The sequence below is a fragment of the Plectropomus leopardus genome, chromosome 6 (genome assembly GCF_026936395.1).
Source record: "Plectropomus leopardus strain MGB_pleo_1.0 chromosome 6, ASM2693639v1, whole genome shotgun sequence".
NCBI lineage: Eukaryota > Metazoa > Chordata > Actinopteri > Perciformes > Serranidae > Plectropomus > Plectropomus leopardus.
In genome coordinates this window covers 31006830-31031083 of record NC_142181.1, presented here as the reverse complement: position 1 = coordinate 31031083, position 24254 = coordinate 31006830, and the positions used below count along the sequence as shown (strand labels likewise).

The window sequence follows — 24254 nt, the reverse complement described above, 5'->3', positions numbered from 1 at the left end:
ATTTTGGTCTTACATACCTCTTTGTTCCTGTTTCTATTAGCAGCTGATATGACTGCTGTTGGTGCTTGCACTGAGAAAGTCAAATGCAGTGTGTTGTTTTGACAAATAAAGTATATCTATCTATCTATCTAAAAATACCAAACAGACAATTTACAGTGTATAATAACTACAATTACTGCTGCTATTGCTACTGAAAATGAAAATAATACACTTAATATAAATGTTTCTTTTTTTGTCTGTCACAGGGCCACACATCAGGGAAGCTTGCTAACCAGTCTGAGAAGGTAAACTCCAGCAGCTCTCCACCCACAGGCACCCCAAAATCCCAAAGTGGAACTCCGCGGCCGGCCTCTGCAGGAGTTGGAGGAGCGTTACATCCTGCAGGGACGCCATCATCAGCAGGACACTCAGATAATGAATCCTCTCAGACCAGACCTGGCGGAGCTTCCAGCAATAACAGCATCAGCGTCCATAGGTCAGAGGGAGGGAGCACGGCCGCACCTGCAGGCTCAGTCCCAGGAACTGGAGATGGGGAGTGTGCAGGAGCTATGTCACTTCCTGTTGCTACTGTTTCTCCCTCTGGGAGTCCCTCCATTCTTTCTGCGCACCTACAGGGTGATGCAGGCCAGAGGGGGGGGTCAGGGCACACGGATGGTCTGTCCAAAGAGCAGCTGGAACACAGGGAACGCTCTTTGCAGACACTGAGAGACATAGAGAGGCTGCTTTTGCGCAGTGGGGCAAGTGGAGGTCCTGGAGACACAGGAGGCCCCAACAACAATGCAAGTAATAACTCCTCCAACCTTAATAATAACAACAATACTGATAGGAGCGGTATTCTAGAAGATGGTGACAGTGGTACTAATAACTCTAATATGCTATCGTCAGCCTTGGCTCCGATGGGAGGTATGAAGAAATATGAAGAACCCCTGCAGTCCATCATTTCTCAAACACAGTCCCTTGCCGGACCTGCCCTTGACAGCCCTCAAATGGACTCTCACCATAATTTACCACAACACGCCCATCACCAGCTGTCTTCACCTGGGGTCGACATGGGTCCTTTACTCGGACCAGAAGGGCTGACCCCAGAGCAAATGGCATGGAGGAAACTTCAAGAAGAATACTACCAAGAGAAGAGACGGCAACAGGAAATACAACCTCCAACGCATCCACAGCACTTTAGAATGATGAGTGAAATTGGTATGCATGGAGGTCCAATGATGATGAGAGGACCCCCTCCACCCTACCACAGCAAGCCTGGAGACCAGCAGTGGGGTCCTGGCAATATGATGGGAGGAGGAATGGGTGGAAATGCACGAATGGTAGACATGCACCAAGAAGGGCCCCGTGGCCCAAGGTTCCTGGGACAGATGCAGAGAGGGCCACCTGGAGGAGGTGGTTTTCCTGGTAACACTTTATCAGTAGAGGGTTTAGGGCCCCAAAGGCCCACCAGGTCAGGGATGATTTGGCTCGATGATATGTCCAACAACATAGGTGGTGGAGGTCCCTTTCATGGCTGCTACCCCGGTGGACCTCCTCAGCACTTGCAGGGCGACCCAGAACATCTGTTAACACATGAGGAAATGTTTCGCCTCATGGAGAAACGGCAAATGCAGGGGCTTCCCAGGTTTGAACTTGACAGATTAGCTAAACAGCAGCAGCAGGGCAACCTAGGCTCAAGAATAATAGATAATCCCGGGGGCCCAGACTTTCACAATTTGGGAATGGGCCGAGGTCCACCCTCTTCACGAGGTGATCCAATGGACTTTCCTAGTTCACGGGAGATTATGGGCTCTCCTGGAGGGGGTCCTCAGATAAGAGACCTGGTGGATTCTCATCTGGGGAGCAACCTCACAATGAACATGAACCCGCAGATGAATGTTCAGCAACAACAGCAGATGATGCTGTCTCAGAAGCTCAGAGGAGCTCCTGTAGGAGGGGGGCCTATAGGTGACATGTTTAGTCCTGGAGAGATTTCGCGAATCAGGGCATCACAGAATGGAAGAGGGGGAAATAAGGGAATGATCCCAGGACCTGATGGCCCCTTCCAGTTTCCCAATCAAGGGCCCTTCTCTGGAGGACAGGTGGAAGGGCCCTATCTTCAACAACCTGGCCCTGAAATGTTTGGGCCTGACCAACAAGGTCATACTCAAATGGGAGGTACGTCCCGGCTTAGTCATATGCCGATGACTGGAGGCCTCAGGGGAATCGACCTCGTTTCGAGGCACCCTTCTGACCTATCAATCAACGTCAACCCCCTGACCTCTCCTTCAGTGCCTCGTCCTCATCAGCTCAAGTCTCCATCCCTCAACCAAGAGCCATCTCCTCTCCTACCTTCCCCCTCTGCTCCAGGACTGAAGTCACCCTCACAGGTCTCCTCCGCAGGGCATCATGCCACTCTTCCCCCTGCTTCTGGTGCTGGGACTCCTTCCTCCTCTTCCATGAAGTCCCCCCAGATCATGGGGTCTGTCAACCTTGGGTTGCACTCTCCGTCTGCCTCTCCTGGAAGACTCAAGTCCCCTGCAATGGCTGTGGGCTCTCCAGGGTGGGCATCTCCCAAAACAGCTCTTCCAAGTCCAGGTGGTCCAACCAGTGGGAAAATTGTGGGCAATGGAGGAAGTAGTTCCACTGAGACAGGTACAGTCAAAATCCACAATGACATTTGATCATTTTAAATGCTTTTTTTGTATTGCTATAGCATTAATCAGTTATTTTTAATGTTCTTTGCAGGCCAATCACTTCCCCCCAGGAGTTCCAATTCTACACCTATAAGCCAGCCAGGCTCTATGAATCCTAGTATGCCATTTACTTCCTCCCCCGATAATCCTCCATCTCAGAATCCTTTATCTCTTATAATGTCTCAGATGTCCAAGTATGCCATGCCCAGTTCTACTCCTCTTTACCATGATGCAATCAAAACAATTGCCACTTCAGATGATGAGATGCTGCCAGATCGACCTCTTCTATCTGGTGTCAGCATTGGAGGTATGAAAAAAACAAAACAACGACCCTCATTTATTAATCAAACGTGAAGCCCAGCTCAGATCTGAGTGCTGAAATCATGGTGGGATAGGGTTCATGTCCGATTCATCAAATGTTCTTATCTCACCAATCAGTGTACGAATGACTCGCTGTTGATAAATGTGGTCGCTGAAAACAGTCGTCATTTACAAAAAGTTACCCCAAAAGTTTACAACAGGGAGAGGTATAATACGTACAAAAACAGAAACTTCTCTGGGCTAGAAATGGATATGCCGAGGTCCAATTTAACCAACTGGTTCTGTTTAGCAGTCAGAAAAGTGTCATCAAAGGAAGTCAAAAAAACACAGTATGGAAAGAAAACAGAGCTGCATCTGATAGCGTTACAGTGGACAATCGAACTCCAGCTGAGGTTTAAGTATTTAATTTATACATCCATATTTACCAGTCGATAGACAACATATATTAATAATATTAGCCCATATATTTTATAACACTGATATTGTTGTCGAGTTCATATAAAAAATTTTAACTGACCAAGAACGCAGATCGTGTGGCCATGCGTATCAGGGTTGCATTCATAACAGGTAACAAAGGTGAAAGACGCACCGCTTGTGTCTGAGCCGGACACCAGTAAAAATCTAATTGCCTAGGCTGCTGAAATTTAGATAATTACAATGTTTCAGAGTTTATTTCCTTGTAATGAAAAATGATATAGATATTTTTTGGCTTATCAGTGTTCAAAATAAAAGTTTCACATAAATTAGAACAGGTTCCAGTGCTTTTCAGCTTTCGGTCAGCATTTGCACAGAGCCAGGATACTGCCAGCTGTGATACAGACCGCACAGATGCAGGCCTTTACAAAATATATTTTCTCAGTTAACTCTACATTTTCCAGTGATTAATATGTGACTGCAAGTACTTAGATGCCAGTCAGAATGTGGTCTAACAACAATTCTCCAACTCAGCCAGATTTACTGTGTTGCATCTCATGTCCACGCTGACTCAAACCTGCGTACACGTGTTGACTTCACTCACATCCATATTGAATTTTTTTTTAAATTTTATTTTAAAGGGCCCATGTACAGTAAAAAAAAGTAAAACATAAATGCTACCATTTGATGCACCGTACCAGATTATAGCTTAGAGCTAATGCAGCTCTGCAGTCCCTTGGCAGGTCAGTACAATAACATGATTATATAAATTTGTACAAGAAAAAAGATGAAAAAAAGAACCACACAAGACAAATAATACACACAATAGAGTGGTGAAGTAATGAGTCCTAAAACGCGGCAGTCCGTCAGCCTCTTAGCACTCCCGGTTCCCTCATCTACAAATCTTTGGGGTTTTTAAATGGGTTTTCAGTAAAATGCCTTAAATACGGTCTGTGGTTAACAGGCTAAAGGTATTGAGATGTTTTGTTCTACAACATAAAATACGCCCGCTTAAACCCAATTTTTGCTTACTTCCTGGTTGGCCTACAAAAATACGTTATTCCTTCACCACTCTATAGAACATGATATAAAATGATACAAAGACAAAGACACAAGGCAGACGATACCTAATAAAACTACACAAAAAAACACATCTCTTACAAAACACAGAATAAAAAGCTACTCACAATAGCGCATCACAATTGAAATTGTCGATTTTAAAACAAGTTATAAAGTCCAGAGTTCAAGGTCAGTGAATACAGCGCTGAGTAGCTTTTAAACGTCTTTTCAAGGCGGTTTTGAAAGTCCTGATAGAGCTTAAGCTCCTCACATGGTCAGGCAGTCTTCCACTGACTTGTAGCTCTTAAAGAAAAAGATGATTGCCTAAATGCAGTGCGACAAAGTGGTATGTTAGAGTCTTGTATAGAGGATAAGCTAGAGGATTGAATAGAAGCTCAGTACATTGTATTTCTCCAGTATCCCACAGTGATGATAGTGCAGGGCCTTTTGCCCAAAGTTTTTAAGGTTTGTAAAAGGACTCAAGGGGTCTCAGGCTGTTTTGCCAGCCTGCCGCCAGCACATAATGCAGTTAGAAATGTGTGAGAGGATCATAGCATGCATAAACACTTTGACTGCATCAACAGAGAGACAGTTTCTAATTTGTCTGAACTTTATAGTTTTCACCATTGTATTTATATGTTTCTTGAAGTTGAAATTTTTATCCAGAATCACACCAAGATATTTAAAATCAGTAACTATGTGATAGAGAAACTTTGCATGGAAATGACTAAAGCCCAGTTTTGTGTTGTACGTTCGTTTCATAAATGAGGGCCATTGTGACATAGACAGAAAACGCATTATACACTATACACTAGCAGCATGTAGAAGGGTGGTAGTAGAATGACTCTGCTTCATTGTGTCATTTATAGATACCGCCATGCCATTAAAGAAAGATTGCCTGAATGTATAAATAAAGTGTGTTTATTCTTAGATCTATTTAGCTTTTCCTATGGAAACCATCTCTCAGTCTAAACCTTCATATTAAAGTATTGCTGAGTGAAAATATGAATACACCTTCATTGATATTACATCAGCATAATGGGTTAAGAAAAGGGCAGTCTATTCTTGAATGTTAATGGTGTGATTTTTCTTATTTTATTACCAGGAAACATGGGGAACCCCCAGACCTCCCAGATACTTGTCTCCCAGGGCTCCATTGGTCCCCACAGTGATCCCCAAAGCCCCATGAGTATTGTAAGCCAAGGCCAGCAACACCTGCCCCATGATGCCTCAGGACCTGTGCTCTCTTCCCCAAACCAAATGGGCATGCCTGCCATGAATTCTGCCATGATGGGAGGAGGTGCACCTGATGGAATGGGGCCCTGCAATGTCTCACCTATATCTCAGAACCAGATGACTGGTTTCCCTCGCATCCAACCGCCACCTCATGGGCACATGCACTCACCTATTGGAGGAATGTCACAGAATTTCTCTCAGTCTAATGAGGATATTCTCTCTCCTCAACAGTTACACCTGCTTAGAAAAGGTCATCCTCACCAGCGTCCCTCTCATCACTCAGACTCATTTGCCTCTGTGCCCATTGGGGACGGCCCCGATCTAAGCGAAGTCATTCGGCCCTCTCACACAGGGATACCAGAGTTCGATCTCTCCCGCATCATTCCTTCTGATAAGCCCAGTAGCACTCTTCAGTATTTCCCTAAGAGTGAGCCACATCAGAATCCACATCAGGGGCCACCATCCCAGCAACCTACTCAACAGCAGCTCCTCAAGCAGCTGTCGTCTTCTGGCCCACCGCACAGCAGCGGCCCATCATCCAACCCCCACTTAGCAAACCTGCAGAATATGATGGCTGAGCAGCAGCTGCCACTTCATCCCTCACATGGTGGAATACGCCAAAACATGGGCATTCCTCAGGGGGGCTCTAGGGGTATGGTGTCTGGTGGGGGCATGGGCCCAATGTGCCCCCCTGGACATATGATGGGAAGGACAGGCATGGGGCCTCAGCAGCAACTCCAGCAACAGCAAGCCATGATGGCAAACAGCCTTCTCCACCATCCTTCCAATCCTTACCCCGGCATGATGTCCTCCCAGCAGCACCCACACAATCTGATGGCACAGCAAAACATTATGATGATGCAGGCGAAGCAGCGAAGCATGCCAATTCCAGGGGATCCCTTTGGCCCCCAGGGTCCTCTCATGTCCCCTCAGGGTCCCATGATGGGCCCCTCCCACCCACAGTCTGGTATGATGGGCCCGCAGTCTCTCAGACAGCGGGGAATGTCTCTGGACAGTCCCATTGGCTATGGCCCTGGAGGTATGGCCAATATGCCGTTTTGATCCAGCTTACATAAAATGTAAAAAAAAAAAAAAACACAAAAAACATGTCCACTAGGTCACCTTCCCATTGTGTCTGATTTTTTTCATTATTCTTGCAGTTATTTGAAAAGAGGAACTGTAAAAACAATATATCCAATGATAATCTTTAAATTTTGGAATACAGCTAGTTAAAATTGAATATTTAAAAGCACTGTAACACAGTTCAATAACAAATCTGAAGCCATTTTCTAAAATACTGTAAAATATGTATATTTCAAAGATGTGTGTACTTGTCATGGGAACAGAGTGGCAGTCGGGAGAGGAGTGCCTCAAATTTCTATTTGTTTTAATATCATTGATTTATTTTCTCCAACTACCAAACTGTTGTGCAAAGGAATTATATATAATATATACTTGCTGTATATAAGATGCAATTTGTGATTGTTTGCAGTTGTTCTGTATAACAGTGTTTTAATAGAAGTCTAAAAATAGAATAATACTGATCTCTAAGGTGGTTTTAGTTTTGGTTATTGTGTTGTCAATTATTGTTGTTTAATAACATTGACAAAGGGACACAGTGGCTGTGTAATATAATGACATCTTTATTAAATTCAAGCAGCAGAAGCTAAAATACAAACAAAAACCGATTCCATGCAACAAGAATTTTTTTTCCTTGACTGGGTAAATAAGACATATTTTAAATGCAATCATAAAGTTGTAATGGGTGTTACAATGTCAAAACATCTGATAAAATTTAAAATATAATTCCAAACGAAATGCTGAAGAACAGAACAAAGGCATTTAATTACAGCTGATGTAGTACAAGAGTTAATTAGATGAGGATGGTGCTGCTGGTTGTTGCTCCATCAGAAATGGACGGTCGACTGTGACCCTGAGCTCTGATGAAAGGCAGGCAAACGCGGCTGCAGCCCAGCTTATAAAGTAATTGTATTAAGTCTTTGCGGAACCGCACTCCCACAAAGGCATACAAGAAAGGGTTCAGGTAGCAGTGTGAGAATCCCAGTCCCTTTGTCACATCAAGGGCTGATAGCAGTTGGACAGAAAGTTCACAGGTTTCAATTAATTTCAGGTCTACCATCGTTTTTATCAGTAAGGTGATATTATAAGGTAGCCAACAGTAGAAAAACGCAAGAGTGACAAGTAAAGCCAGTCGAATTGCTCCTTTTTTTGCATGGCTTCTTTGACTGCTGCGCAAAGTAACCACCACTGCCGTGTAACAATAGCTCATGACAGCCAGAGGTAGGAAAAAACACACATGATCAAAGACTCTGCTGGCCAAAACCCAGTTGTTTGCATTTATGCCATGAAGATGATAGGAGCAGGAGAGCCTGTGTGCGTGTGTTTCTTCTACAGAAAGAAACACAACATTAGGTATTGATAAACCAAAACACACCAGCCATAACAAAATGCATGTTTGGTGCACCGTTCTTGGACGTCGGCTCTGCATACTAGGAATAGCATGAACAATAGCCAAATAGCGATCAAACCCAATGCACGCAAGAAGGAAACACCCACAGTGGAGGTTAAGATTTCTCATCAGGCCTGTCAGCCTGCAGAGGAACTCCCCAAACAGCCAACCTTTGATACTGTCAACTATATCAATAGGAAATGTAATAAGGAGCATGAGGTCAGCCAGGGCGAGGTGCATCAGGTAGATCTCAGTGATGCGCAGGAGGCGCCAGCGTCTCAGGAGGACGGTCATCATCAGGCCATTCCCTGCCATACCCAGCAGAAAGATCAAGCTGTACAGCAGGGGCTTGAACACGACACGAATGGTCTGCAGGCCGATCCCCTCATCCTCTGCACAGAAGGTTTCCTCTGTGTCGTTTAAGTAGTCTGTGGAATTCCCAAGATCTATTGTATCATTCAGCTGTAAAATATGAAGAGAGACATGTTCATTTGAACTACCTCATCACAGTTTGAGAGTTATGTTGCTTTGCAATAATACACAATTGCACACTCAAATGATTCAGGCTAAATTTGCATATCTTTTTAAAACTAAATGAAATAGTAATCGTAACATAATCTTAAATCAGCTTTAAAAGCACTACCTTGATTTTTTGCTTTTTCTTCCTTGTGGTTTTCTCTGTAAAATAATTGGGCAGGAAACAGGCCAGATTTTTTTCACTTCCCCTTCGCAGTAGTAGTAACATTTAATGGCATATATGCCAACACATCCTACTATGGCTGTATATTAATAAAGTAAAACTTAAGACTGTTTACCCCCATTCAAAAGCTAAGTTAATATTCTATCTGTTGGAGAAATCACAGCTATTAAAACTGTTGAAATATCAATTTCTTCTTTTTTTAGTGATGGCATTAAGTCAGTAGCTGAGGAAAACACCAAAAATACATTTTTTTGTATCCTCTTAAATTTAATTGCATTCAAATGTAATATTAGTAACATATCTGTGCTAATTACTTTCTTACTTTCATGTAATTTGTAATAAACAGAAAATGTACATGTATGCATGATAATTTTCTGATACATCTCCCTTCTTATAAAGTGAAAATTCTGTTTGACGAAACAAAACTTTACATTGTAAACTATATAAACTAAGTAGAAGTTACATGAACTAATTATTGATATTTCAACTTATGTTAATATTAATCCTTATTAAGGAGAAAATATTAGAATAGATTTTTTCGACAATCAAGTTTATACATTTGATTTATGTTACAAGCAATAATTATTAGGATAGTATAATACGTACTTTTTTTTATACTTAAATCAGTGCGATGATGAATGAATGATGAATGAATTGCAAACCATTTGAAGCCTGCGATTAGACTCTCCGTTAATGACAAACCTCTAGGATGCATTACAGTAAATTTCTTCCTCGCTTATTTCCCTGGTGAGTCAACAGGAAAGAGGCAGTATGTAACAAACCCACATCTGTTTAGGTGCATTTTTACGGTCCAGTAATTCAAGCCAAGGAAGTTTTATGAATTATGTTTCTCAACTTCGTATCAATGTATAAATATCGTAGTTTAATGTTGATCACAGAAAGCAGCTACAGGTTGCATACTAACTTAAAAACTTGTACTTTAAAATGCAAGATGCTGCAGTGGAGGCTTAGAAAATGTTTAGTAGTTAAACTGTCTAAACAGCAAGCTGTAGCAACTGGAAGGTGTCAACTAGCAGTCAAAGGATAATTGACAACAGATTAAATTAAATTAAGCCTTTTGCTATAACAACCAATCAAAATTACAAAGTAAATATACACATTTTACACATCAGAGAGAAAAAAAATCTACAGCAATTTACCATTCACTTCAACAATTCTTGTCTTACCTCAAAAACTGTAAAAGTGGTTGTTACAGCCATGTGGGTAAATCTTGGTCACTTGATTGTATATCTTAATAGTGCCGTAGTGAAATATGATTGCACTTCCTGATTCTTCTAAATGTGCTTTGCTGATGTCTTCGTTAGGGGGTGCACTTGGAAGAAACAGCAAGTCAAATCGGACAAAAGCTTTAAATATCAGGCTTTCTGTAGTAAACATGAGTGAGCACTAGTGCAAATCCAAGTAACCACACCCACTACACACTAGTATAATCTTACCATTAACAAACGAGAGGCAACCATACAGAACTAGGCAGATTTTATTTATTTTTGACAACTCTCACACACTCATATAAATTTTACAACATCCAGCCATCCAAACAAGAATAATATGTGGGTGTGAAACATCATCCAGCTTTGTCACTGGTATCAGTTCAATGCTTTTGATTGCAATAAATAATGTACCTCAAGTAGCTATTTTGCACATAATTGGAGGGCAGTGTTTAGAGAAATTGGTTTGCGACCAGAAAGTCAAATTTGTTATAGGTTGTTGGTTTGCAGGATACATTCAGGTTGGGAAAGCCTCTGAGGAAGTCTTTAAGAGGGCCCTGAACCCCCAGCTCTGCCTTAGAGCTGCTCCATGGCCAGCAGATCAGACTGTGGTTGTACTGGACTGCTTTTAGGTGTGAGTATGTGGGTATGAACGCAACATTGACCACATTTATTTCAGTGATGTGGCCCTAAAGTTTTTTTTTAAAAAAGAAGCTGAACATGAATATTCAGTAAATGTCACATACTGATTTCAGCACCGTTATAAAACTGTCCCCCTTATTATCTGCATGCTATTTAGGAGTTCTGAGCTACTCAGCTGTTGAATCAAAAAACTACAAATGTAATATTTATGTAGACCTTGAAACGTTTGGTAATATAAGTGACAGAGCAGAGTGAAGGTTAGGCTACTGAACTGTAAGAAATTTGAAATACTGCCAAGGTATTTGTCTATGGAATAGCAAAATATGGTGTGTGAAAGAGATTTAAAAAAAAAAAATCAAAATATACAAACATAATCTACCTTAATCACCTTAGGGTGTTTCCTGTGGGTTTGCCAGATATTTCCATCATATTTTTTTCTTCACAGTTTTCAAAAACATTTTTTTTCATCTCAAATGTTGTTACAGATAAATACTGCCATGTTGTGTGTGTGTGTATGGAGTGTGACAGAGACAAAAAAAATACTATATATATGTGTGTATGTACTTTTGTGTAAGTAGTGATATAAGTAATAATAGCGGTTAAAATTATGTTGTTTTTGTTGTTATTCTCACACTTATTTTATTTGGCAAAAACCCAAAGAAAGTAGATCAACATCACGTGCACACATTTAAGTGAAAGAAAACACTGACAGTACAACAAAACTCGTAAGTGAGGTGGAGTTAGTGAATTAAGATGGTTTTAAAGTATAATTTTGGCCGGACTCTCGATAGTAAATTCCTGATTTGAAATGAAATCAGCTGATCAGTTGGTTGGGGGCGGGCTCAAATACGAGTGGAAGCCATCTTGAACGCTTGGTTGACAAGACTCTTTCGTAGTCAGCTAAAAAATTGAGTACATCTTACAAACACCGCACAGGGAACCGGTTATTTCAGTTATCCAAGGTAAATGCGTGTACATCAAAACAAGTTGTACTTCTGGGGATGCCTTAGCAAGATATGTTATTATTTTGTGGCGAGTTTTACAGCCAGCGTTAACTGTAAATGTTATTTCGCCATCTTTAGCCAATTTGTTAGCTTGCTAGCAGCCTTAGCACGACGGTCGGGTCGGCTGAACTAGCTAATATTAGCAAGTAGATATCATGTTTTGTATGTTAGCTAACAATGTAAATGGTGCCGAGTATTACCTACACCAGCATTGTAACCTGCCGACTGGATTACAATAATATCATTTGGGAATTTCAACGTTAGTTCACGGAACCAGCACAACGTAAGCATGAAGCTAAAGCTACGTGTGCTAGTTAGCCAGATGTCGGTGGCTAGCTAACGGGTAACATTAACTTGGCTCGCCACTAGCTGGTTGGATTTAACAGATAGAAAAGACTCCTTGCCCTTCATGTGGTCAAAATATTTATCTGCTAGACTTTTTAGACTACAAAGTTGGGGGTAATTGTACAGACTATGCATTTATTTAACTAACTTTTCGAATATTTACGTTGTCTCCACTATTTTGGCAATGGTTACCTAAATAATACGAGCCACCGCTGTGTCGGTTAACTTCTTACGCTAGGCCATCAATTTACTGATACCCTTATTGATCAGCGAAATATTAACTCGACAAGTATAATTTCCCCTCAAATACAGTATATAGTTTTCTGCCACACAGTATCATGACATTGTTATTTTTCTCTGTGTCTCGTGTGTTTCAGGGTTGGAGAAACCTGAGAAAGGACGCAGCGGCTCAGTCAAGCTACACAAGCCGGCTTGCTTAACAGTTTGCCAACACTTGAAAGCTAGCTAAGCCCTCCTGGTGTATGGTTTTCCTTTATAACAATGGAAGATTACTTCCGTATTAAACCCGAATTTGTTTAATAAATCCATGCTTAGAAGATTTAGAAAAATTGTGAGGAAGAATTTGTTTTTTGACACTAGATGTCTCAGAGGCAACAGTATTGCTGAGTAACCTGCTGAAGCAAAATATTTGGAAAACCTGTATTTGGATATTTACTAAAGTCTCATCAGGGAAGGACAATCTTGAGTTTTGAGTGGTCCGGGCATATTGGACCCACTTCAACCATAGGTTTTATTGCTGTTGTAACAGAAAAGTTAAGCTAGGTAAACATGAGCACCGCCAGGACAGAGAACCCAGTGATTTTGGGCTTGTCCAACCAGAATGGACAGCTCAGAGGCTCAGTGAAGCCTGCTGGAGCACCAGGTGGAGGTGGAGGAGGCCCGCAACAACAGCAACTTAATCAGATGAAAGGCACAATCAACAATGGCAATTCCCAACCAGCCCCCACAACTAATGCTGTCATCAAGTAAGATATACAATGCTATAAATCCTGAATTTTGATTGTATGTTTTCTGCATTTTGGCGCTATCATTACTGTCAGTTCTTTGTTATGCTTATTGCTTACTATAACTTAACCCCTCACAGGCCTGGAGATGACTGGAAGAAAAGTTTGAAATTGCCCCCCAAAGACATGAGGATGAAAACTTCGGTTGGTACAAGAAAGCTGTCCTTAAATTGAGTTGAGAGTCATCCAGTTTGGGACTAGAAATTGCAGATATGTTACACTTTTTGCTTTTGACTTGTCCCTCGCCAGTCATGTCAATGATATGCAGTGATTTTAAAATTGTGTTCATTAAACACCATGCAAATTATGTGGTTTTTGCTGGCCTCTAGCCATGCTAGACAATCCTCCTAAGCTTGGCTCTTTTAATAAGGAGACATATTGTCTGTAGTCTTAAAATAAACAAGGCACAGATGATAAAACTTTTGCTTTAAAAAAGTGCTGAGCAATACACAGGTGTCATTTTTATTGGGATCACCGTACCTTTGGTGTATGCCTTAGAGGGAATTCTGTACTATGATTCCTGTGCTTTACTATGGATTTTTTAAAGTATATATTTGCATGCCACTGTTGTACTCACAGTCATACAGAAAAAAAAACAAATTTTTTTTGGCTTCTTTGCAATTGTTGCAGTTGCCTGCTAAGTTTTCCTAACATTGCCTCTCGTCGAGCTCTAAGAGAAACATGCTACATAACAGCAATTTACAGATTTTAGTCAAAAAAATATTTCATTTCTATTGTTGTCGTTCAACTCATGAGAATTGAATTGCTAAAATTGCTTTTGTTTTGGGGGGGGGGGTTGTTTTAATAACATTAGTTTACAAGCTCATGATCTGTTAACATTTGTTGTCACTAAATGCTAATTAATCTACATTTTATATGATGATTACAGGATGTGACTGCAACTAAAGGCAATGAGTTTGAAGATTATTGCCTAAAGAGGGAGCTGCTCATGGGAATCTTTGAGATGGGCTGGGAAAAGCCCTCTCCAATTCAGGTACATTCAGACACACAACTCAAATTTGATCTCTTTCAAAAGCTTAATGAGAAAGTGTCTTTGTGCTTGAGGAAGGGCATGCTTTCATAATAACAGAATTGGGTGTATTTGACATATCCTGGCAGTCATTCCAGTACGTTGACTTTAGCATGCTACCAAGCTTTTCTTTGATACCTTTGTTTAATTAAAACAATATGAAATGCTACTTTAGTAAGTCACACTCTAATTGTCTATCATTAAATGACTTCAGTGTCTCAACTAAAAAATTAAAATATAATATAATGTACTGGGTTTTCATGTGAAAGAATTGTTCTTTTAGTTCAAAGTTAATCCTAGCGATGGGGGTTGTCTAAAATCTGGTTAGTGTGGGGTCCAAGGCTAAAATTTTTTTTAAAAAAAGGTTAGACTTAGGTTTGATCCTAAATCAGACTCCAATGCAACAAATAAGAGAGATACTTGAAGTTTATCTATTTTTAGCCATGCTAGTGAAGTAGCAATGTAGGCTGGCTCAGACTTAAATCTCAAAAGCTATTAGATTGATTGCCATGGTTTCTAGGTTTTCTACATGAATGTTCCCCAGGTTATGTATTCTTCTATCCCATGATTTTTCCTCATCTGACCTATTCAGATAGATCCTCTAAGCATGTATAACCTACATTGTGGAGTGATCTTAATGGGGAATTAGTGAGCAATTGACCCCAGATTTTAAAAACGACTTTTCATTCTGTCAGTACATGCCATTAATGTGGCCAAACCTCTGAATTAAATATTTGAATATATTTTGTTAAAGCAGACACCATCTGGTATTTACCAAACATGCACTGTCTGTACCAAGTTAAAAAAACTAGTATTGTGTATGAATCTGTTGTTACTGATTTTGTGCAGGAGGAAAGCATTCCCATTGCACTGTCAGGAAGGGATATCTTGGCCAGAGCCAAGAACGGCACGGGAAAGAGTGGAGCCTACCTCATTCCCTTACTTGAACGCATTGACCTGAAGAGGGACTGCATACAAGGTGAGAAACTCATTTTATGGCACAATAACTGCTGGGAAGTTGACTTTTGGCTGTGACCTAATCTCAGTCAATGTCAGTCATAATTTTAAAGGCAAAATTTTCAGCTTTTTAAATATGAATATTTGCTGGTTTCCTCATTTTTGTGTATACTCAATATCTCACAAAATCAACCAATAGGTGTAAAACTACTTTCTTTTGGCACTGTATTTAATATCTAAGTAAAAGCAATAATCAAAGTGTCTTTGTGACATTGCTTGTTAAATATTCAAGCAGTTTCTACCTGTAGTTGTTGTAATTTTATAGTTTTGAAAAGCTTTGTTCATGTGTCCACTAAGCCGGCTGGTTTGAGGGCTCTATCACAAAAGTGTTTCTCGTTTTTTCCAGCTGTTGTCATAGTGCCCACCAGAGAATTGGCTCTGCAAGTAAGCCAAATATGTATCCAGGTCAGCAAACACATGGGTGGAGTGAAGGTAATGGCAACCACAGGTGGCACCAACCTCCGCGATGACATCATGAGACTTGATGAAACGGGTAACTCCACAATTTTAAAATTTTGTAACGTTCTGTTGGGCTGTGTTTTTTTTTCTTTGTCTGTTTTCTAAAAGCTATGTTTGTATCAATCAGATGTGACTAAATATTCATGTGGGTGCTTAAGCTGTCAGTCTAAGCCATCCTGTTTGACAAAAGCCAATCAATGTGTAAATAATATTTCAATGTAAGCAAATAGAAATGGCATCTTATCATTTAAAGCATAATTCCTAATTTCTATGTATTGGCACTGCACTGCGGAGAAGAGTAAAATTAAATGCAGGGTAGATATTTTGAGGTCCAGATGATGGAGGTCAGTCTGGCTCATGTATTATGTCTGGAGTCTGGAAAGTCTGTCTGATCTGTCAGTATCAGACACAGATAATGAAGGGGCTCTGTCTTGTTTTCTTGGATATTGGCAATCCAAGTCTCCCAAAAAGCAATCTATTTATAACTTACTGACCACATCACAAAATCACAATGTGAGGTGGTTGATTCTTTCTATTGTTAATTATTGACCGTACTGTTTGTTTTACTATGGAATATCAGACAACTTCATCGTGATTTTTTTTTGTTTTAATTACTGGTGGATATACAGCTACATTTTTGCCAGACAAGGGGTGCTGACTATTGAAATATGTCAGCTAATAAAAACACATGCTCTGTGGCTGAGTGAGCTGTGCCAGATAAATGGATTTCCCTTTACTGCACTTTGATCATTGTCTATATATTTCCAAAACAGACACAGAATCCTTGACATTCAAAATGGTACTCTGTAAGCTATACAAGCTATATTAGTCCTCAGCCAAGTGGTAACACTGCTATTATTTTCTGCAAATCCCATGTATATGTGTGAGTGTATTTATTTGCCAATGTTTTTATTTTACAGTACATGTGATCATTGCCACTCCTGGGAGGATTTTAGACCTCATCAAAAAAGGAGTGGCCAAAGTCACTCAAGTTCAGATGATCGTTCTGGATGAAGTGAGTTAAATCGCTCAGTTTTTCATTTTGTTTGACCCATTTTGCTTTTTTTCTCCCCTAAATAAATCAGAGTGCCTTTGATATTTAACAGCTGCTTAAGGCAGCTCTCAATGTGTCTTACCCTCGTGTCCCTCTGCTCAACAGGCTGACAAACTCCTGTCTCAGGACTTTGTGGTTATGATGGAGGAAATGCTGGGCTTCCTGCCCAAACAGAGGCAGATTCTGCTTTATTCTGCAACCTTCCCTCTCAGCGTGCAGAAGTTTATGGTGCATATTGCTCATTTTTCATTTAAGTACTTGTTTCATCATTTCTTATTGCTGATAAACAAACCAGCCTTCATAATGTGTAGCACAAGTTGAACATAACTCCTTTCTTCACCTGCTCTGTAGAACGCACACTTGCAGAAACCCTATGAGATCAACCTGATGGAGGAGCTTACACTGAAGGGTGTGACTCAGTATTACGCTTATGTAACTGAAAGGCAAAAAGTCCATTGCCTTAACACCTTGTTCTCCAGGGTAAGTGGTGCCTTATGCGTGTCATGATCCTGCTTTAATTAATTTCAGCTGTTAAATGCAAACAGCTGTAAGAGGATTTTAATGCAGATGGCTGCTGTCATAAATCAGTTATTTTTGATTCAGTTTAAACACTTGTGCTTTGCATTGGACATTGAAGTATTTATTATTAGATGCTTAAAAGCATTGGCTGGAATCCTCTGTTCTGTTTTTTCAGCTCCAGATCAACCAGTCTATAATCTTCTGCAACTCTTCTCAGAGAGTTGAGCTCCTTGCCAAGAAGATCTCCCAGCTTGGTTATTCATGTTTCTACATTCATGCCAAGATGAGACAGGTTAGCTCTAACTACTGCCTCAAAAATACCAACTCTACCCGCTTCAAGACCAGAATACACACAGGTGATGATGGATGCATGCCAGAACAGCTGCTGCAGTTACTTTTGGTGTGCGTCAGAGTGGTGCATCTTGTAGATGTGCATGGACCTCTACTTGATGTGTTGCTACAGTTCACACCAACAATCTATTTCTGGAGTGTTGCTGTTGCCACTGCCAGTTTTTCCCCAATGAGACAGTCCTGTTGACATCTGAGTAACTGGACGACATGTACTATGAACAACAATTTTTGGACTGTACATTATTTGTTATCAGCTGTACTCTCATTTGACCCTAGTTTTGCAGCTTATCTTGTGCTCTACATAGTTTTACAGTCTATAATTTTAGGCTACATAGCACGGTTCTTTTCCAGAGCAAAAAACAGAATTGCGCTGCAGAATTCACCACATACGAGATTTACATGACATCTCTTTTCTGCTCTTCAGGAGCATCGCAACCGTGTGTTCCATGACTTCAGAAATGGCCTCTGCCGGAATCTTGTCTGCACTGGTAGGTGTTGAAGCCATGTATCAGGGTCCCGGCCGATCCTTAAAAAGTTTTAAAAGGCGTAAAATTCATGAATCTAAAAATAAGGCATCGATTAGTATTAAAATATCTTAAACCAGTCTTTTCCAAAATGTCTTCTTAAATACAAAGACACTGGAAGAAAAATGCTATGAATTGCTTTTTTCTGATGTTACATTGTAAAATCAAAATAATTCATAACAATTCCTCTTTTTAGATTCTTCATGATAAGAATTAAAGCAGTGTCAGGTTTTTAAACTTCACCACTAAGATGCATGTTCAGATGACTTTAGTATCAACCCTGCTTGCCACTGATTTTTTTAAAGTGTGTCCAATCAGATTACATGTGACCTAGATTCTGAAAGTGTCTGAGATGCCAGAGAATTAACATTTGTCTGTTTAAAAAATTAATATTTGAGGTGCTGGAATTTCAGTTCTTGTTGAAAGTGATGTGATGACATATCAGTGTTGAGCTGAGCTAATGGTACCAACATAGTCCAACGCAGCAGCGAGTACAGCTCATGTGTGAGAAGCTGAAGTTCACCCAAGGGGTCATCTACCCTAAAGTTAGGACATAGCGTGATTGATGCATCACTCAAGGTGGTGGGTAAATCTTTGTAACTGTGCTGCTCCTACTTGTAAAAATATAAATATTTGTTGAAGCTTTTGCACAGAGAAGAAGAATAAAGAAAACAAAGAACACGCAGATAGTATTGTAGTACACTCAAGGCCGCATAGAGATCTATACAAGATCCAGTTGGCACAAATCCTTGTACTGGAATTACCCATCTTATCATGGAACAGTGGAAACATGCTGATAGATTTAGCTAGCCAGCCTGAGTGCACTGATTAAAGCCAAATGGGGTGCCACAGTTCAGCCACAATGACCTCACGTTGCCTCTGGGAACACACCAGACAGTTTTGTTGAGAGTGTGCTGTTGGCCTTGGTTTGGCACCGGGAGGGCTCTGCAGTTATGATAGGATTGTGAGAACCGAAAGAAGGTGAAACGAAAGTATGACACATCCTCTGTGTAATTTGGATGACAACATTCACACGAATACTGTCATGGTGCCTTGTCAGTTAGACTTAACTTTTTTTCCAAACTGATCTCTCTCTATTGTTTGCTTCTTTTGTTTTTAGTTTGTAGTGACTTGGTTTTAATAAGCTAATGCTTGTTTCATGAAATTCTTTTTCTGCAGATACTCAACATTTTAGTCCAGATGTATGACATGTTTGTGTTGCTGTGAATTGATTTATTTTCTGTAGACCTCTTCACAAGAGGAATTGACATTCAAGCTGTGAATGTTGTGATCAATTTCGATTTCCCCAAGCTGGGAGAAACATACCTTCATCGCATTGGTAGATCTGGTAAGAGAATGTGTTTGTTTTTCAACTATGCAGCCTCTTCTGTTATACAAATATTTATTTTAGGTAGCAAACAATGATAAAATAATAATTTTCAACCCTCACATCCTTAATATCCAGGCCGCTTTGGACACTTGGGTCTAGCCATCAACCTCATCACTTATGATGACCGCTTCAACCTGAAAGGGATTGAGGAGCAGCTTGGAACAGAGATCAAGCCTATCCCTGGCATCATTGACAAGAGCCTATATGTGGCAGAGTACCACAGTGAGAGTGGCGAAGAAGTCAAGCCATGAGCCAGTGAGTACACAGACATTGACAGCCAATATACACATATATTTACTTTTTCAGGATAATTACAGTATAATTTACCTGCTTTTCAGTCTTCTCATTTTCATTTTGATGTCAATCTGAGCATTTTAGCACAGGAATGGATAGAAGATTTTTATAAGTAGACTCATTAATGGCAGACATTACATTTTGCTCTGCTAGTGTTTTGCTATTGGGCATGCTGGTATAACTCACTGGCACAACTAAAGGTAATTAAGGCATTATTACTGTCAATACTTGGATGGTGCATTTCCTGCTGTGCCAAATAGAAATGCCCCCCGTGTGAAAGGTCTTTTACCTTATTAAACATAAAGAAAGACTTGAGCAAAAAAAAATGAGCAATAACTCCAGTCAATCAAATTGTCCTTTTAATGCAGTTGTTACTGTGCTGTGACAAGGCTGTGTTTAAGTCCCATGTAACACAAGGTGTCTGACCTGAAGTGTCCTTGAGCCAGATATTTGATTTCCACCAGCTATATTCTATGATATTCTCTGTTATTTTTAAGAGGTTTTTGTTGCAAAAGTTAAAAGTAAATCTGAAATGTCATCAAGTGTTTGTTTTTTTTGGCCCCAATTCGAGTTCTTAAATATTGGGCATTTGCTGATATCAGGACCGATCTGCTACTTGGTGAAATATGTATTTGATGCATTGAAAAAATTAAAAAGTGTACAAAGTTCCCATGGATCCTTAAAAAGTCTTAAAAGGTATTAAATTCATTAATTTAAAAGTAATACCTTAATTGATATTAAAATGACTTAAATTAATCTTTCAAAAGTCTTAAATACACTCAGACATGAGAAGTGGGATTTTATGAATTCATTTCTCTGACGCTGAGTTGTTAAGTCTCAAAGAAAGTGGTAATATCTCTTTTTTTTCTCGTTTTATGCCAAACATTTGGGCTAAATAAAACTGTCTTCAAGTTTTTAAAAGATTTAAAATATAGTTTTAAACTTCATTACAAGTGGCATTACAAAGTCTTAAATGTACTGTGCTTCCAGCTGCAGGAACCCCAGTGTAGCTTGCTAAAGTTGTGCCCCTCATTTTTCAAACGTATTCTGTTTGTAAGCTTAAATTAATATATGAATTAAAGTTTCACTGGAAAATGCGCCTGTTGGAGTTTTAGACTGATTGTAAACTACAAGTAATCTTCAAAATCCTGCATACTGAAATCATTCCAAAACTTTAAAAAAGCCTCAATTAAGGGGCACTGCTGTAGATACCAAATTTTGTTTAAATAACTCACTTATTTTCACTCTCCTCTCTCAACAGATCAGTCCATCCTCCATTCCCCTTTGTATCTTTTTTCATCCCTCCCCTGTCTTGGAGTTCTCTTTTTTTTATTTTATTTTTTAATGTACAGTTTCTGTCTGTCTTCCTTTTTTGGATGCCACCATAAGGAATGTGTATTTTGATGGACGCGTTTCGGAAGAACTCATTTGCCTTTTTAATAGGGCTCTGTGCTGCACCACCACACCCTGAAGACATAAAGCACCGTGAGGAAAGCATGGGACCAAGTCGAAAATATATCAATGCACATTATGAAGATTCATATCCACCAATGACACAAAGCCAGCACCAATAGACCGCTCTCTGACACCCTCCATTCTCCACATTTTATTTTATAAGTTTTAACCAATTTGTATCAAGTGCCTTAACAAGCAGTTCAACTCGTTCTAAAGTAATAACCCATCATTATTCGTCATCTTGCTCACATCATACCACACACTCACATTCACCTAATTAAAAATTTGTTACACTAATTTAATGTTCAATCACGTAGGTGAATTCATTTTTGGTTGGGTCATCTGTTTGCAAACAAAGGAGATAATTAGGAGGGAGGCTGGTCTGAAATATCTTTTTGCTGGCTTGGCTGCACTTGAGTCTGGCTGATAAATGTGGACAAACTTGGATGTTCCATGGACAGAGATGCTGGATTTTTTTCCAAGAGACAGCCAGACTGTCCAGTTGCTTGTGAAGAAGCTTGTGCTTCTAAAAGACCCAGACCCTTTCCTCTGTCTTCAGCATCAGAACACTAAAAATGAATAAGCAGCCTCTCAACACCATGAGTCATGAGGATTCCTGTTTCGGTGGAGTTTAATTGTAGGGAAGGCGTTTTTCCTTTTTTGTCCTGTGTTTCACCTTCCTATGGATGGCCATACTTACATCAGCGAGATGTGCACCCAACATGTGGGGTGCATCTTACACCTTATGTATATACCTTCATTTTAAGATTGTTTTAAACAAGTTCAAAAGGCTGGCCAACAAAGTGAAAAGCTTTTTCTCCCCCTTTCTCTCGTTAGCACTGGAGACTGTTTCCTTAACTGCCAGTTTGTTTGTTCTGCAATATTGGCCTGTGAATTTATTTATAATTTTAGAAATTGCAGAATTTATTAGGATCCAAAACATTTAAATGACCTTGTGCATGAAATGTTTTTGGAGGCAGAGTTATTACTGATCATCTTTTAGCCCCTCCAAATTTGATTGTGAGTGCAATTCTTCAAAGCTGCACTAAAACTGAGATGGTTTAAATTATTGCCCTTATTCTCCTGCTACCAGTGTTAACAAGTGTTCAGTCTAGACAGATGGCTTTGTTAAGCTTGTGCATTTGAGTAATGAATTCTTTGTTGTCACCAGCCTTAACTTGTGAAACCGACTCTTGAGAAACACTCTAAGATCTCCAGTTGTAGAGTGTTGCTATTGGAAGAGAAAATAATCATGTAGTAGTACTACTTGCTGCAGTGCAGCTGAATTGGCAGAGAATTTGTTTTCTGGGGGAGGTTTTAGCTGTTACATTGATCCACGTGCTCTTTAAGCACAGCTACATTGCTTCACAAATGTTGAGGAGGAAGCTGTGGATTTATTTTCCCCCTTTTTAAAGAATGTTGGCCAAATGCATCAAAATGAACCATTTGACATAAAATGTAGCAGGAATTCATTCTCTGTGCATCACAAGTTAGCTGGCTTTACTGAAAACCAGCTAACAAAAAGATGCCTCACTTAAAACAACCTGAGCAGGTTGGGCTGCACTTAACGCACAGAGAGATGGGTTCAGGCAATAACACTGACTGCACTGCTTTTTGTACACCCATGATGCCCACATGGGAGAGAAGCCTGATGCAGAACATACAAAAAAAAAAATTTAAAATTGGCAAGGAGGGGGAATGGGCATGAAGGATAAAATATTACTATTAGTCGGACTGCTTGTTTAAAAAATAACCTGGGCACCTCAGACTGCTGAGTTTATGGCTTATTTTGCTGCCCTTTATTGCTTTGATATTTTTGGGGTTTGGGTTACAGTTGTTTTTTGCATTTTTATGCAACATAACCTTATTTTGCATTAAGGTCTTCTGACCACTTGTTTGTTCAGCTGAAACCTGTCTGCATATGAGGTTCCCCATGTTATGGTGAGATGCTCTCTTCACTGTTCTAATCAATGAGAAGTACTATTGCACATTTAATTGAGGCTCTTTTTAAAATATAAGTGACAATGTTGATCAGTTTGAAATTACATCATTTTATTTCTCATTGGTTAGGACTGTGATTCCTGTTCACTCAGCTCTGTTGTTGTCCCAGAAATACTTGCACATATAATTTGGCTGTTGTGGCTTATGGGTTGGGTGGGAGGGCTGTACTTGATCAAAATATTAAGATAAAATTAATCATCCGTTGAGTGAACAGGGATCTAATTGTTCAGGCACTTGGCAGCTGCTTGTTTCTTGTCAGTTCACTGGCAGTAATCGCCACAGCAAATGCTGTCATGTCTAAATCTGAAAGTTTTAGAGTATTGCTACCTGCGGCTTTACTGCCAGGGGCTGCCATTTTGATAACCTTAAAGACTGAGACAAGAGCATCTTGCCCCAGATTGGGTGTCTAAATTGGATAGTTTGTGTAACTAAATTGTCTCATTTTTTAAGGTCTTTTAAAAAAAAATCTTGTGGGGTGGTTAGATTAGCGCTTTTGCTGCCCTGATGCACATGTTCATCCTCTCTTGATAGTTCAGATACATTTACGATAACACAGCTTTTGTGTACAATCTGGCTGTCCTATTACTCATCTGTCGAGGAGGATGTGACAGGAGTCCCTCAGGGATTTCTTTCAAAACTGATGCGTCGGTCAAATAAAAAGGAGAAGAGCCTTTGGGCATTACAAAAACAAAATATGATCTAAAGATCCAAAGTTATGGTAATGGGTATAAAAAGTTATGGAAAAATTGCCCTAAGATTTGGATTTTTTTTGTTCAAATGAAACGTTCAAGTGGAGTAAAGTCTCCAAATTTAAGTGAAGAATTTAAAGCCTGAGTTTTTTTTTCTTTTTTATGGGAATTTGGTCGTTATTTAATTGGCTATTTTTTTCAGTGAGGCAAGTTTTACAGTGGATTAAGTTTAATGGATGTTCTGAATATTGGATACAATTGGAAAAAGTTTTGTTGAGAATAAAGCTCACTGAAATTTATTGTCTGAAGTTTGTGTTTTCCCTTGTAACCACAGTGTGGTGTTAAACTGCT

The 24254-nt window shown here is 39.9% G+C and overlaps 3 protein-coding genes across 4 annotated transcripts in view; 2 read left to right on the top strand and 1 right to left on the bottom strand.

Moving 5' to 3' along the window:
* Window positions 1–7260, top strand: part of bcl9l (bcl9 like) — a 35360-nt gene extending 28100 nt beyond the window's left edge. For both annotated transcript variants that reach the window (XM_042487386.2, XM_042487387.2), the window contains exons 7-9: window positions 246–2634; window positions 2728–2982; window positions 5575–7260. In XM_042487386.2, coding sequence (XP_042343320.2) covers window positions 246–2634; window positions 2728–2982; window positions 5575–6767 — 3837 coding nt within the window. In that variant the 3' untranslated portion in view covers window positions 6768–7260. The remainder of the gene's footprint in view (window positions 1–245; window positions 2635–2727; window positions 2983–5574) is intronic.
* A 68-nt stretch (window positions 7261–7328) lies between these two features.
* cxcr5 (C-X-C motif chemokine receptor 5) lies at window positions 7329–10354 on the bottom strand. The gene is made up of 2 exons (XM_042487391.2): window positions 10063–10354; window positions 7329–8637 (listed from the first exon to the last, which is right to left on the bottom strand). The coding sequence occupies exons 1-2, from the start codon at window positions 10093–10095 to the stop codon at window positions 7579–7581; spliced, it is 1092 nt and encodes a 363-aa protein (XP_042343325.2). The 5' UTR covers window positions 10096–10354; the 3' UTR covers window positions 7329–7578.
* Window positions 10355–11565: 1211 nt separating this feature from the next.
* ddx6 (DEAD (Asp-Glu-Ala-Asp) box helicase 6) lies at window positions 11566–24202 on the top strand. The gene is made up of 14 exons (XM_042487389.2): window positions 11566–11708; window positions 12473–13081; window positions 13201–13264; window positions 14010–14114; window positions 15000–15129; window positions 15514–15660; window positions 16547–16641; window positions 16786–16908; window positions 17032–17160; window positions 17375–17491; window positions 17975–18038; window positions 19321–19422; window positions 19540–19719; window positions 21020–24202. The coding sequence occupies exons 2-13, from the start codon at window positions 12885–12887 to the stop codon at window positions 19713–19715; spliced, it is 1449 nt and encodes a 482-aa protein (XP_042343323.1). The 5' UTR covers window positions 11566–11708; window positions 12473–12884; the 3' UTR covers window positions 19716–19719; window positions 21020–24202.
* The last annotated feature ends 52 nt before the right edge of the window (window positions 24203–24254 follow it).